Here is a 15,633-nt window from a genome sequence, read left to right on the forward strand (position 1 = left end):
AAGGTTGGAGAGCGGGATGCTTAAATCAAATGGCGGTTCTGTTTAGACGGTGGGCTTTCAAGCAAAGATATTAACCCACGGAATGGCAAGGGTGTGAATGTCGGCAGACTCTGAAAGGCCAAGTGCTACCGGGATAGACAGGCCACGCAACCTGAGTAGAGGTCTTAAATCTCTGCCACTTGAGTCTTCCTCAACCTTTGACCTCTTACTATCTCTTTTGAGGAGTTTGGGAGTTCTTTGTCTAATCTGCTGTGGCAACATTCATCTGGCAGGCCCCTGGAGCAAACTTTAAACTTCCTTTGGAGGATCAGCTCATTATTTGATCTTTCGAGGGCCTGGATTAGTCATTACTCTTGAAATACCACTTCTACCTACTTGTTCATGCCTGAAACTCCCAGGTTCCTTGGGAAAACTAGTGTGTACAATATCTTATATCTAAATCTGGGGATGCTGAATGTTTGCAAGAACTATGAATGATTGAAAAGCTTGCAGTCAAAGATCTGGACAAGTTGCAATGGAAGATGTCAACAAATGAGATGATAGGGTAGGCGAGGGAGACAAAAAGATTATGAGGTTACTTTTCATTGATTCATGATTCAGTTTAAGGCCAGAGGGACCATTAGAATATCCAGTCTAATCTGCTTATATCACAGGCCATTACATTTCACGCACTTACCCATCTTGAGCCCTGTACAGGGCAGCTATGTACATGTCTGAATGTTCCACTATATGTATGAGCACGCAGGCAGGCGTGCACTCACTGTATGTTTATTGCTTTACTACCTGCCCAATGGCATTGAAAGCTAATTTTCCCTACATTTGCAATAAAGTCTCTGATTTAACCTATGCCACCTTCGACGTAACAACAGTTTCACCATTTTTATTATAGCGGTTCCTTGAGTATCTTCACTAAAGACGACAGCATTGATCAGTGTTGCTGAACAAGGGACTATAGGGAAAAAAAGGGCCATAAACTAAAAACAAAAAAATCAAATTACTACTTGGAACAGAAACTAAAGCGAAACAATACAGTGTTAGAGTTCTATTTCATATAGATTCTACTGTGAATATTCTCATTCAACATAAAACAGTTACCTACCTTTTCGTAACAGTTGTTCTTTGAGATGTGTTGCTCACGTCCATTGCATTCTAGGGGTTGTCAGAAATTTTTGCCGTAACGGTATCTGTAGGGTCAGCATATTAAACGCTGCCGGCCCTATGCCCGGATGGAGCCACCACTCGTGGCGAGATGAGAAGGTCCTGCTGAGGTGATCTGCTAAAACATTCCTGGCTCCAGGTGCACGGCTACCAGACGAATGGCATGCCACACACAAAAATCTCACAGGCAGAGAGCTTCTTGGCAAAGGGCCGACGACCTGGCTCCACCCTGCCTGTTGATGTAATATATCACTGCGGTATTGTCCATCAGGATCTGCACCACCTTGCCCTTCAGGTGAGGCAAGAAAGTCTGGCAAGCCAGGCAAACCACTCTGAGCTCCTTGACATTGATATGGAGGGTCAGATTGTCCTGCAACCAGAGGCCCCAGATGCTCAATTCACCAAGGTGGGCTCCCTAGCCCAGGTCCGTGGCAGGGTCAATGACAGGGACAGGGTCACGAAGGGGACTCCCTCCAACACCGACCTGGGGGCCAACCCACCAATCCAGGGACCACCGGATGTGATCTGGTACCCTGACTACCTGGTCTAGGTCGTGCCTGTTGGGGATGCAGACCAACGCCAGGTCTGTTTGCAGAGGCCTGAGATGGAGCTGGGCATGACTGACCATGTGGCCCAACAATTGCAGGCAGGTGTGAGCCGTGCTGAGCGGGTTGTTCTTCACATGGGAGATCAGGTCCGACATGGCCTGAAAACGCGCTTCCGGAAGGAAGGCTCTGACTCACATAGAGTTGAGAACTGCCCCAATGAACTCTATTTGCTGGACCGGTGTTAAGGTGGATTTTTTCTCATTTATAAACAGGCCCAGGTCGCGGCAGGTGGAACGCACCAGATGGACACTCCTCTGCACTTGTTCCTGAGACGTGCCCTTGATGAGCCAGGGGTCGAGATATGGGAAGATCTGGACCCCCTCAACATCTCAGGTAAGCGGCCACTGGTGCCATACATTTTGTGAACAGTGAGAGGCCAAGGGGTAGTGCTATGAATTGAAAATGGTGTCCGTCCACTATGAAACAGAGGAAACACCTGTGACCTTGGAATATGGAAATAAGCATCCTTCAAGTTGAGGGTGGCATACCAGTCTCCCAGATCCAGGGAGGGGATGATGGAGGCCACGGAGACCATGTGAAACTTCAACTTTCTGAGAGACTTGTTGAGGCAAAGCCGGTCCAGAATAGGTCTGAGGCCCCCTTTTTCTTTCGGGATTAGGAAGTAATGGGAATAGAACCCCTTTCCTTTCATGTCCTGAGGGACCTCATCCCCCGCCCCCAGGTGCAGGAGGTTCTCGACCTCTTGAACAAGGAGTTGCTCATGAGAAGGGTCCCTGAAGAGGGACGGGGAAGAGGGGGTGGGAGGGAGGGGCAGCCGAAAATGGCAGGGTTTAGCCCCGAGAAACTATGCTGGTGACCAAAGGATCTGAGCTGCAATGCTGGAGATCTGCAGCGTGGAGACAGAGCGCTGCCTTGGCTTGGGGGATTGGTGGCGCTCCACAGCCCCCTAGGGAGTCTTAGCGGCTGGTTTGCCTTGTAGGGAGCCTTTGCTGCTTTCTGCGGCACGCACGGTGCTGGCGGTGCAGGCAGAGGCCTCTGCTCTCTCGGCACTGGGGGAGCTTGGGAAGGTGCTAATGTCACTGCCAGTTTAGGTCCCCTACCGCTCCCAGGAGTCAGTGGTGGATCCGTTAAGGGGCTAAGGGCCCCGACCAGGGGGCAGACCGAAATGGGTCCTTTGCCCGATGCCCCATGGCCTTTCTTGCCTGGTGCCGGGGAGCTGTGCTTAGTTTTCTTTCTGGGCACTGGCGATGGGGAGCAGTGCCAGGCAGAGCCTGGTAGTGGAGGTACTCTGCGTACCAAGCCCAAGGTACTAGGAGTTGAATCTTGGCGGGATGGCTCGGAAGCGGGATGGAGGGCAGCCTCCATGAGAAGAGCCCTCAAATGAATATCCCACTCTTTCTGAGTCCTGGGTTGAAAAAGTTTACAAATACGATGCTTGTCCTTCACATGTGATTCCCCCAAGCACTTGAGGCGGCTGCTGTGGGGGTCACTTACAGGCATAGGCCTGTTACAGTCCGCACATGGCTTAAACCCTGGAGAGCAGGGCATGCCCTGCCTGAGGCAAAGTCCCCACTCGGACTCTAACTTCTAACTACACTTAACAACTACTTAACACTAACTACTATAAACAACTATTTACAAGGCTCTAAGGCTCGAAGTCAGAAGACACAAACCGCTAGCCCTTGCTATGCAAGGAAAGATGCTTTGACTGACCATCAGGGGCGGTAAGAAGGAACTGAGAGGGCGAAGGGCCGGTGGCACCTGATATACCGACACATGAGCACCGAACTCAAGGGTGTGCCACATCCCACCCTACAGATACGGCTAAGGCAAAAATCTCCGACAACCGCGCACAGGGGCGTGCGCATACCTAGAACGTAATCGACATGAGCAAGCACTCGAAGAAACAAACAACAAACTAGCTGTTATTTACTACACAGGTAAGAGCTAAACATCAGATCTAGTTAGTACACTTTTAAAACGTCCTTGCAGTTGTTTTCAGTGCTACAGAGTATCTATATCTATATATCAATCATTGGGTGAAATCCAGTCTCCATGGAAGTCAATGGTAAAATCTCCATTAACTTCAAGATCTTCTCTTTCTCTCTCTCTCTCTCTCTGTGTGTGTGTGTAATGGGAGGGCTTTTTGAGAGTTATTCTCTTGGTATTGATTTTCAGATATTCTTTACTAAGAGCTATCAAACTAAGTTGAGGATAGAGCAGGGAAGGCAAGGATAAATTGTTTACAAGTCACCTTCTGAATTCACTGTAATACCCAGACCTTTCCCATTATCCCGTTATATTACATGCCTGAAACTGTTCTTTGCGTCAAGTGCTACATTGGGTCAAAATAATCAGGTGAACCTTGATTTTGATAACAGGTTGTGCCACACCCAGTCACTAAAAGTTTAGGGAATAAAAAAACACCAGGAATCTAGTAGAATAATACAGCTGCTGATGTAGAAAGCGGGACTCCAAGACTAACATTCCTGTCTGATTGCCTTTATAAACAGCACGCAGTAATTTTCCAGTACAGTAGTCATTCTGCTAACAGACTTGCCAACTCTCACTCAGGCAGGTTTCTTTTTACTTTAGCGCTCATCATTTTGACAGATTTTGTTATTTTCCCAGGGAATACAGGATCAATAACATTGCCTGCTAATTTACATGAGTCTTGGGGAGGGGGGCTTAGTTGAATTCAGTGTTACAGTTCTTTTTTCTTCCTTCATCAATGACATCAACAATTATGCAAGGGATCAAATTCAGCCCTGGTGTAAGTGGGTGCCAATCCCATCAGAACAGTGGCAGCCATTCCCTTGCACCAGACACAGAACATCAGTGCCACCATGGTCCCGCAACTTTTCACCAGCCGTAAGTGTGAGCGGGGGTGTGGAGAAGAGTGAGGAGGGGCGGGGTTTGGGGGGGTTAAGAGGCAGCACCACGGTGGAGCCTCAGGGGAAGGGATGGTGCGGGGGGTGGCCCCCCCACTGTTAGGAAGCTTCTGCCATCCCTGCCACCAGATCTAGTTCAGGTCCAATTATCCCTGCCTACACCCCCATCATGGGGGCTGGTATGGAGGCCCCCTCTCCAGCCTGCAGGGAAGGCAGAGGCCCTTAAGCAAGCTCCCTGGGGGCTGAAGCAGCATGGGACTGAATTTCTCCCATAATGAAACGTGTTCTATTATCCTGCTAATCTTCCCTTGGGGATAAATTCTGAAGCTCTGCCCATGGAGACTCAAGCCACACAGTGACACAGACGTCATTTAGTCTTCGTGAAGCTTAACTGCAGTAATATTATGTTAATTTTATAGTGGGGGAAACCAAGATGAAGGCTAGCCTGCATGTTTATCCCAGAGCAAACCGGGGGTGTCTCCTGGCTTCGTGTGCTCTGTAACACTGAATTTACTTCATCTCCAGCCAGTTGTCCTAAATTATTTGGCATAAATGCATTTAGTTCTAGCCAATAAAGTCCACCTAATTCCATTTGGCCTCTCCCTCCATATTTATTTAGCAAGAACTGATCTAGAGCAGTGTGGATTCATACCGTCAAATAACTAACCCCTTAGTAACAAGCCCTGAACTTCATCTACAGGCTCAGAAATTGCTCCCTTCCTCCCATTTACAGCACTGCATCCCTGGCCCACGCATCTTGTGCTGGATATTTTTTTGGTCTTCCTCTGAATAATTAGATATTTGCCAGTGGACACTGGACTTGACAGACTCACATGGAATGGACTGAGTGTAGCTATGACTCCTTCTAATGGCTGGACCATATAGCAAACTAGATGCTGAAAAAAACAGACATGCTCATAGGAATAAATTACATACACATGGGTGACCAGGACTACAGTCCTGACCTTGTGCTCCAAAATCACTGGCTTCTCCCACTGGATCTAAAGGAGAATGACTGTAGCTGTTGATAGCAGCAGGTCCCTTTTCTTCTCCGTGGGACAGCCAGCTGAAGGCTGCATTACCTACTCCTACATATATAGCTCAGACATTACATACATATGGTCTAAAGAGTTAGTTCTATAAACCCAATCCTAGTCTATAGACTCCAAGTCTAATTTCTCTTTCCCTTTCCAAATTAGCTCTATTAAAATGGAAGTTGTATGCCCTTGTGTTGGTTGGTATTTACATTACAACATTTCATGTGAGATTTCCAGGATAACATTATTTAGAAGGGAACTACTCGTTTATTTCAGCGTAGAAACTCTTGTACTCTCACATTACCAAATCTTTCTCCTGTAAATCTATTCAGGGATGAAAAAGATAGGACCAACAACTGCTGAGAGCCAGCTGATCGCTCTTGGCAGGGGAAGAGGTATGACCAGTCCAAGGAAACAGTACTGGGATACAGAACAACTCTTCCCTACTGTACATCATTAGCATATCTACCAACATGAGTCAATAAAATAACAGTCAATTCAAATCTACATACATTAGCATACACATGAAGTGGGTAAATCAGAGAACTTGGTGATGGAACCTCTCCTTTAGTTTGGTCAAGGGTCACAGTGCTAAAGAGAGTATGTGTCAGCTGCACTTCCACCATCCCCCATCGACGCGGGACACGGACTACACCAAAAAGGATGAAGGAAGAGCCTGCACCATCACCAATTTTCCCAGTTGGGAGGTTTGCACACAGGGTGGGTACTGGGGCTTCCTGTCCTCTGGTGTGAAGTTGTGGGGAGCTCTCTCCCTCCACACCTTACCCCATCTCAATCCTCCTTCTCTGCCTTACTAGTGTAAAACAGGAGACAACACGGGATAAATCTGGGGAAAGAGAGAAGAAATGAATTTGAGGTGGGAGACACTGATGGGGTGGAACAAAGAGGGAGAGATTTCCTTGCCCCTTTTTTCTCTACTTACCCCACTCTACCCGCACTACCCCCTGGAACACCACCAATTCATGTATCATCCAAACGGTAATTCTACAACCACTGCACTTGGCCCCTCCAAATAAGCCATTCAAATGAATTCTGCTGCCAACACACCACTCCTCCCAAATCACATCACAGCCGCAATCAATTCTATTCTCTTTTCCACACACAGAACCCCCTCCCCAAATCATTTGATAATGCTCCCCCACAACCCCTCCAATAACACTCCCCAATTTGAGAACACTGCCCCAGAGCCCCTCAGTTTATTCGATAACAACCTCTCCAATTCATTTAACAACATACAGCTCCCCTCAATACATTTTGCTCTCCCCCAAACTTTCCCCTTATAAGGTAAATCCCAGCAGGTTCCCCCAGATAATTCTGTACCTTGCCCAGACCTCAGTGAATTCTGGCCCTGCGCCCCCCAAGCCCATCATTAATCCTGCCCCTTCCCCCCAGGCAGGACCCTCACTAATTCTGCTGCTGTCCCTGAGATCCTAACTCCCCCAGTTCTGTTTGCTGTAGAGCCACCCTTCTCCTGTTGCTGGGAGGGAGGAAACCCAGTATCGGGATCTTCACCCTCCTGCTAGGTGTAAATGGGCTCCAAGAACAGCTGGAGCTCTCTTCACCCACTCCTTCCAAAGCCTGTGGGGCCTCAGGAATAACAGCAACCGTTTTCCTGACATCTCCTGGTCTGGTGGGAGGTGCCTAGTAGCTGGCATTAGAGCTGGCAAGAAACAGAATCGGCTACTGCTGATCAACCGTCTGCCAACCCTGTACTGGTCCCTCATGCTCCATGCAGCAGCTCTGATTGGCTGCTAGCCCTATTAGCCCATCTCCTGGGAAAGGCAGCCAGTGAGAGTGAGATTTCCCTGTAGCAGAGCCTGAAAATCTGTAATCTCTGGGACAGCCCGTTGACGTGGCAGATCTGGGACTGGTTTGAATACCATTCTAAGCCTGTTTAGTAGCCGATGTGAAAGGAGTTGAGGCCACAGTCCATTTCCTAATGAGTGGGTATCAAAAATCACCATCTCTGGCACCAGCTGGACTCTTTGCTGGAAATTACAGCAGAGGCCTAAACCTCACCCCTTAGACATGGTGCTTCTAGATAGGATGAGAGCACAATAGCAGGGAAGGTGGGGAAGCTCTGCCCGTTGCTTGTCCTGAGCCACTGGCATGAGGCCTAACCCAGGATTTACAGGTGTTTTGCTGCCAACACCTACTCTATCATCAGTAAGTTTGTGGGAAGAGACAGAGAGGAGGCTGGTGTTAGAAGAGCAGAGGGAGTTGGGAACAGGCTAGAGAAAGGTGCATGATGCAAGTGGGAGAAAGTTCAAGAGCTGCCAGCTTCCACCCCGGAATAGACGGGGTCACCGTTTTTCAAAGGAAAACCTGCTGCATCGAAAAATGGCCGTTTTTCAAAAATGGAAATTTTCCTGAAACACTGCTGACTCTAGAAATTGTTCATAACATTTTAAACCAAAAGTCTGATCAAAAACATTACTGAAAACACTGCTGGAACTTTTCATTTTCCAAATGCTTGAGTTTTTGGGTAAATGAAAAAGTTTCTAAAACTATTTCAAGAACGCTTTCGATACAAATTTCCAGCACAAAAATTGATTAAAAATAGTCACCAAAAATTCATAAAAACAGGTCAGTTTTGAACCCTTTGAAATGGAAACAACTTCACCAATTTTGAAAGGTTTGCAAAAACTAATTTTTCATTTGTCAACAGAGAATCATCATCAAATGAGCTGGGTGTTTCTATGAGGTATTGAAGAGATCAGGGCTAGGCCTGATGCTGTTCAATATTTTAAAAACTGATGTGGACGTGAATACAAAATCACAGCTAATTAAAGTAGTGGATGACACAAAGACTGGCAGAGTGGGGAATAATAAGGACAAGGAAGTCGGGCAGAGTGATTTGGGTTGCTTGGTGAGCTGGGCCTATTTTAACAAACATGTTTTAAGACAGCCAAGTGCAACATTATACATATAGGAGCAAGGAACGCAGGTTATACCTACAGAATGGGGGACTGTATCCTGGAAAGCAGTGACTCTGAAAAGGATTTAGGGGTCATCGTTTGCAAGTTGCTGAACTTGAGCGCCCAGTGCGATGCTGTGGCAAAAAGGCTAATGAGATCTTTGGATGTATAAACTAGGGAGCAGTGAGTAGGAGCAGGGAGGTGCATATGGAATTGGGGAGAATGATACTGGAATACTGTGCAAGTTCTGGTATCCACACTGTAAAAAGGACATTGCAAAATCGGTACAGAAGAGCCACAAAAATAATTTAAGGACTGGAGAAAATGCCTTTCAGTGACAGACTTAAAGAGCTCCATTTGTTTAGTTGCTCAGAAAGAAGACTGAGAGATGACTTGATTACAGCGTGTAAGTGTCTTCATGTGGAGATTATATCAGGTGCTAAAGGGCCCTTTTATCTGGCAGAGGAAGGCCTAACAAGAACCAAAGATTAGAAGCTAAAGCCAGGCAAATTCTAATTAGAAATAAGGCAGAAATATTTAAGAGTGAGGATGCTTAACCACTAGAACCAACTACCAAAGGAACTGGTGGATTCTCCATCTTTTGTCTTCAAATCAAGATTGGATGCCTTACTGGAAGATACGCTTCCATCAAACACACATTGTTGGCTCACTGCAGCAGTTCCTGGGCGAAATTCTTTGGCCTGCATTATACAGGAGGTCAGACTAGATGATCTAATGATTCCTTCAGGTCTTAAAATCTGTGAATCTATGAAACCAACTCTACCCCAGAGGTAGCTACATTACATAGTGATGGATGACATGACTTTCATATACAGAGTTTGTAAAGCATACGATGAGCCTCCAAAATAATATTAATGAGCACCTGGATAACACGTAAAATCAGGAAAGCAAGTACAAACATTAACTAATTAATTTAACGGTCTATGTGCATTTCTAATGTACCCACACTATACTAGCTAGCCATCCTGTACAAAATTGAGGGTCACAATGATATCTTTCTAAGGATATATTTTGCTTTTCTTTATTTTAAGTCCACTTCTCATGCAGGATTATCTATCTAGGTTTTAGACCATGTTTAGACCACCACTGTTCTATCTGAGCAACTGTCTTCTTTGAGCAATGTTATTAGCTTTACTTGCTGCTGCGGGAAAGGGGGTGATCAACAGTGGTTCAATTGCTCTCTGTTGGTAGGGCACCTCCCCTGCCTAAAGCTGTACATTTGCCACCATCACCCCTCTTTCACAGCTGGCACTGGAAAGTGCAGAAGCAGAGGCAGACTTTGAGACATCTTGGCCTTGCTCATTCAGGGCTCAGATAAGGACCAAGGATCCTGAAACAGATCTAGGATTGTATAGGGCATGGGACTTTGGTGTAACATGTTCCCATCAGTCAGACTTGCTTAGGAAGTAGCTACCACATGTTGAACCTGCTGTGGCTTCTGGGTGGCCTTTGCTGTCAGGTCCAGCTAGCGGAGTTTTTCTACAGAGTGAATCACCAGGGCATCTGAGCCACATGCAGAGTGCAACAAAGGAGTCTAGCCCAGAAGCTGTGACAGCAGCTGGGTCTGGTCTCCTACCGCATCGAGCTGTAGATGAAAGAAGAAATTTTTAGCTGCTGTTGCTATCTAGCTGTTCAGGAGCAGCAACAAATCCAATAGTTCCCTGCAAGAATTGAACATCTACTGAATTGTCCATCCCCCACCAAGATAACTGTGTTTGCATCTAGGCCATTGCAAGTTCTGGCCTTTTTGGTTTTATTACTGTGTTTGGGGAAGTAGTTTTCCTGCTCACAGACCCTGATCATGAATGCTGAAGTGCGTGGCCACTGGCCAACCTGTGTTTTCAGTAATAACAGCTGATGTGATCTTTGATTTCTTAGCCTCATGCCAATGCCAGTGTTGGATTTGCCTATACATTTGTTCTGCTGTTCAATGTGTTGGAAGCAACCCACCCACGTGGCACGCAAGGATCCAAATTCCATATGCTTACAGCAGGGTTTCGTAAGAAATATCTATAGGCCTCGGCAGAGGATTAGAACAAAGAGGTGCTAACAGGGTGCAGTTGGGACAGGAAAGGAAGCCATAAAAAAACTGAATGGAAAAAGAGGGTCAAGAAACATAAAAAGTAAAAGAGGAAGAAAAAGAGGCATTTTTAAAAGGTGAAAGAGTAACAATAATAATGAAGGAAAGAGTCTTTTATCTTTGCCAGTTTCGATAAAAAACTTTTAAAAAATTTTCTATTCTCTGACATTTAATTTGAACATACAATAGTGTATCAAATTCTTCATTCAGTGTTTCATTGTGTCCTTTTACAGATGCTATACTGGAGTGGCTGGGTTCTAACCTCACCCCTGGTTGCGTGGAATTACTGCTCCTTGCCCCACTCTATTTGGTTCTCCCAAGAGGTGGCTGCATTTCAAAGGGATATATAATTTGCAAAGCACTAGGGGATTGTTTTGGAAGAAAGACACTGTTATTAGTATCACAGGCATTTATTTGCAGATAACCTAATGTTTAAGGTGGATGATTATTTTTTATTTGCATGACAATCCCCAGTAGAGATTGAAGCCTCCTGTTACATACACAGTAAGTTGCCATTTCTGCCCCAAAAAGCTTATGATCTAAGTAGACAAGGATCAAGAGGGGAAATAAAGGGACAGTAGGGAATAGTGGCTTGCCAAAAGTCACTGCCAGACCCAGAAATAGATCCCAGGTCTCCTATCACTAACCAGTGCCCTATCACTAACCACACTAACCTTTCTAATAGATTCCTCATAAGGTAGATGCAATTCTATTTAAATTCACCGTACCAGAAACCCTGTGCAACTTCAATTAAAAGCAATGAGAGAAAAAAGATTTACTACAAAAAAGAAGCCATTGTTCCCTTCTTCTATATTCCAGTCTAGAGTGGAGTGCTCAGTGGAAATGGGAAAGGACCTTATTGTAACAAGATGCTATAATAATTTTACTTGAAACCCTAAAACTAATTCAGGGCGCATTAAAAAAAACAACAACATTGACATGGTAAAAGAGAATAGTTTCTTTAAGATGTTCTTGGTCAGAGAATATGCGAAGCATGCGTTTCTAATATCTGGGTGGGCAAATGCAAGTGGAAATTTCAATTCTACAGAGGCACAGAGAATGTGCTTCTGAAAATATTTCCAGTCAAAAGCACGTGAAGTGTGAAAGTGTGGTCTACGTGGAGCGAAGGAGAGCATGTGGTCTGTCACATCATCAGCTGGAGTTTGTGGCCTTTTCTGGGTATTAAGCACGTTTGGTGTTTGTTGCCATGGCTCTGACAAAATGGACTGATGAGAACATCAATGTCTGGCTAAACTGCTTCTGAAGAGAACTTTGCTGAACTATGCCTCTAAGTTGCCTGGTAATTCCATACAGGAAAAAACTATACTGCAAGAATGTTAAGGGGCTAAAAAAGTGGGGCAATTTGGACATACCAAGATAATGGCCCTTTCTTAGCAGCACTGGGGTGTGTGTGTGTGATTTAACTCCATCCTTAACTTAGCCCATTGTTATTGCTTATTATTTTTATAGAGCTGTAAATGTACAAGGTGCAGTAGAGAAGGCGCAAAACAACACACACACTTCACCAAGAATTCAAAGTGCAATCTGGGTCCCACTAGGTACCCCTTGTGTGCACAGCCAAGTGTGTTTCCAACAATGCACTTGGCTGGTGGTGAAAGATGCCAGACCATTGCTTGCTGAGCTTAGTCAGCTGCTTATCTCAGTCTCTAGCTCCGTGGAGATGGTGCCAGAACTCCCTGGGATTGTCTGCATCCACTCCAGGCACCTCCAAATGGCTTTTCAAAATTTCCAATGGAAACCTTTCTTGCTGAGCAAGGATCATGAGCTAAGAGTTCATTCAGGCCTCCTGCTTGAAAAAATGACTTGGAAACGGCACCATCCGTGGGGTTATGCAACTTCCCTGTGGAAGTTATAAGCATTTCCTTGAGCGTTTTGGGAGTCTGGCCTCTCCTTTCGCAGTTCCAAGGGTGTACATGGTATCCTATGATGTCTGTTGAAGCCACTGCTTCTGAGCGCTGTGCTGAGAACAGTGAGATACCCACCTAAACAGCAATGTGACTGCAATGTTGTAGAACAGCAACAGTGCAGAGACCAGGCGAAAGCGCAACGGTTCTTCACCCGAAACAGCCTACGGCCTATGTGGACACAGCACGCCACTGGTGCTCTCTCACGGGTTCCATTCTCTAGTGCAGACACAGCATTAGAGAGACAGAAGACATGGCTCACACAGGAGGGCTTTGGGAAAGCAGTGGGTTGTAAGGGGAGATTCAAAAGAAGAGAAGAAGGCCAGCTGGCTCATGTGAAACTGCTGCTGTTCCAAAAGGAAGTATTTTTTCACACGACAACAGTCAACCTGTGGAACTCCTTGCCAGAGGATGTTGTGAAGACCAGGACTATAACAGCATTCAAAAAAAGAACTAGATAAGTTCATCGAGGATAAGCCCATCAATGGCTATTAGCCAGAATGGGCAGGGATGATGTCCCCTAGCCTCTGTTTGCCAGAAGCAGGGAATGGGCAACAGGGGATGGATCACTTGACGATTACCTGTTGTGTTCATTCCCTCCGAAGCACCTGGCATTGGCCGCTGTTGGAATATAGGATACTGGGCTGGATGGACCTTTGGTCTGACCCAGTATGTGGCAGACAATGGAACGGGTAAGCACGAGTGCACTGAATCAAGCAGACCTGGAGCCATCACCACAGTACCTACAGGAATCACCTGCTGTTGAGCTCTGAGCCTGAAAGCCCTTGTGTGGTACACAGAAATGAGTGTGAAAGGCCAATGTGACTCAGTGACAGCACAGGTCTGAACAGAAGCTATACAAGGCACAGTGAGACTTAAGCTGGTGCTTAAAGTTCATCATGTGCAGAAGTGATTTCCTGAATCAAGATCTGAGCTCAGAACTGCATGACACACAAAGATCTTGCAATCTAAATTAGTCAGATGGTGTAGATCAGACACACAATTCAGCAGAGGACCAGATGTGACAGAATATATTCCTGTGTTCACACCTGACACGCTATTGTAATAATCTTTGTATAAAGTAGGCCTTGTAAGGTATCATTTAAAACCTCATAATTTGCTGATCAATAATATCATGGCAAAATGCACATATCAGCATTATATGTGAAGTTAGAGACGTAAATTGAGATGATGACTAAAAAACAAGGTTTTCCAGAGAAGTCTGGGGAGTGGCCAAACCAGTTCCTCAGAGACAAAGGGTAAATTGATGCCTCAGACAGGTGTAAACAAGGCTGATGGACCATTACCTGCTAAGTGGCCGTTCTTTGGCAGGAAAAGGGCAAAAAAAAAAAATCTACATCTTAGCAAAGGAACAACATGGAAGTTCCTTTCTACACAGACTGCCTGTCACCTTGCTCCCAGCTGGTCCTGCTTCTCCAAGGGGGAACACTGCAAGATACCCCTTTCTCCCAGGGGGAACACTGCAAGATGCCCCTTTCTCCCTGCCCACTGCATTCATGCCATCGAAAGCAAAAAGGAATTGGACTCTGGGAGAAGGGGTCGTGACCTACAGGGTTTGATCAGGAAGACTGCTGAAAGCGTATGGTGAGAAACTCTGCTTGAATTTGATACAGTTTGTGAAGATAGGTATTACAGTCAATGTCTTATCTTTATTTTTCTTGTAAACATTTCTGACCTTTGTGCCTCAATTCCTTGTACTCAAAATCTCTCTTTGTGGTTAATTAACATGTTTTATTGTTTTATCTAATCCAGTAGGTTTAAATTGAAGTGTCTGGGAAACTCCATTTGGGGTGACAAGTTGTGTGCATATTATTTCTTTTCAAGAAATAACAACCAAATATGACTTTTATATTTACCAGGAGAGGGCTGGGCAGTACAGGACTTATATTTCTGGGAGAAAATCTAAGACTAGGAGTGTGTTGGGGTCACTCTGCAGAATAACCCAGGCTGGTGAGAGCCAGAGTGTAACCCAAGTGTGGCTGGCAGGCTGCACCTACAAGCAGACACTTAGGGTCCAGCTTGCATGCTGGAAGGCTGTTTGTGAGTGGCTCACGTGGGAGCTACTTCAGCAAGGAATTGTAAGGCACGGCCGGTTGCAGGGCAGGGGTGACACAGCCACCTCACTGTTCTGGACTGCACCCTGGTATCTCACAGCAGGTAAGGTTTAAAGGCCATGTTTCTCTTTCCAAAAGGGTGTGACAACTAATCAAGCCCTATTTTGCATTGAATAAAGAAACAAGATTAGACATGCCATCACTGCAACATTGTGTAGCTAAATATAGGAAACTATTTGGTCTCCCAGATTATGCAGCTAAGGGGAAGAAAAAACACAATCCCCAAATAAATTATATATGTATGTAGCTTCCAGGGAATCCTGTTGTACTGATCACAAATTAAATGGACTCTGAGGTAACGAAAATCTGATCTGTTCAACAAATGAAAAATGAGTATTACAGCTGGATATTGCAGTTAACCATATGCCCTAATGCTGTCAGACACTTTGATGGTGTTCAGTGGAGAGATGCTTTGGAGAAGGGTGGTTGCAAGAAATAGGGATGTTGATTTTGTTTTTTAAGCTCCTTACCGTGACTGGCAGGGGTGTGTGTTACATCTTCTGATTTGGGGTTCAGGGCGCATCACACGCTGGCAGTCACTGTCATTCACCAGCATCATGGTCTTGTTAACGATCCTAGTACAGGACACAATGGTTTTACGTTCACCTAAAAGTCAAACCAAAAACAATGGCAAACCAGTAAGCTAGTGAATTGCTGGAGGCTGTTAAATAACAAGTTGATCTTAAATAGTTAACAAATCTCCTCTACAGCTAATTCTTTCTGCCTACCTCTACCTATAGCATACAGAACTAATATCTCTGTGGATGTTTCTGTCTTCTGCTGCCTTCTCTTTGGGCTGCTCTGTCCCATTAGCAAAGGTTCAAATCTTTGCACAGTGATTAGGGCCCTACCAAACTCACTGTTCATTTTGGTCAATT

The 15,633-nt window shown here is 45.4% G+C and overlaps 1 protein-coding gene across 2 annotated transcripts in view; it reads right to left on the reverse strand.

The window, feature by feature from the left end:
* Positions 1-15,633, reverse strand: part of ADAMTS17 (ADAM metallopeptidase with thrombospondin type 1 motif 17) — a 251,727-nt gene that overhangs the window by 39,017 nt on the left and 197,077 nt on the right. For both annotated transcript variants that reach the window (XM_048867620.2, XM_048867619.2), the window contains one exon: positions 15,226-15,361. In XM_048867620.2, the coding sequence (XP_048723577.1) occupies positions 15,226-15,361 (136 nt within the window). The remainder of the gene's footprint in view (positions 1-15,225; positions 15,362-15,633) is intronic.

This window comes from Caretta caretta, chromosome 10 (genome assembly GCF_965140235.1).
Source record: "Caretta caretta isolate rCarCar2 chromosome 10, rCarCar1.hap1, whole genome shotgun sequence".
Lineage (NCBI taxonomy): Eukaryota > Metazoa > Chordata > Testudines > Cheloniidae > Caretta > Caretta caretta.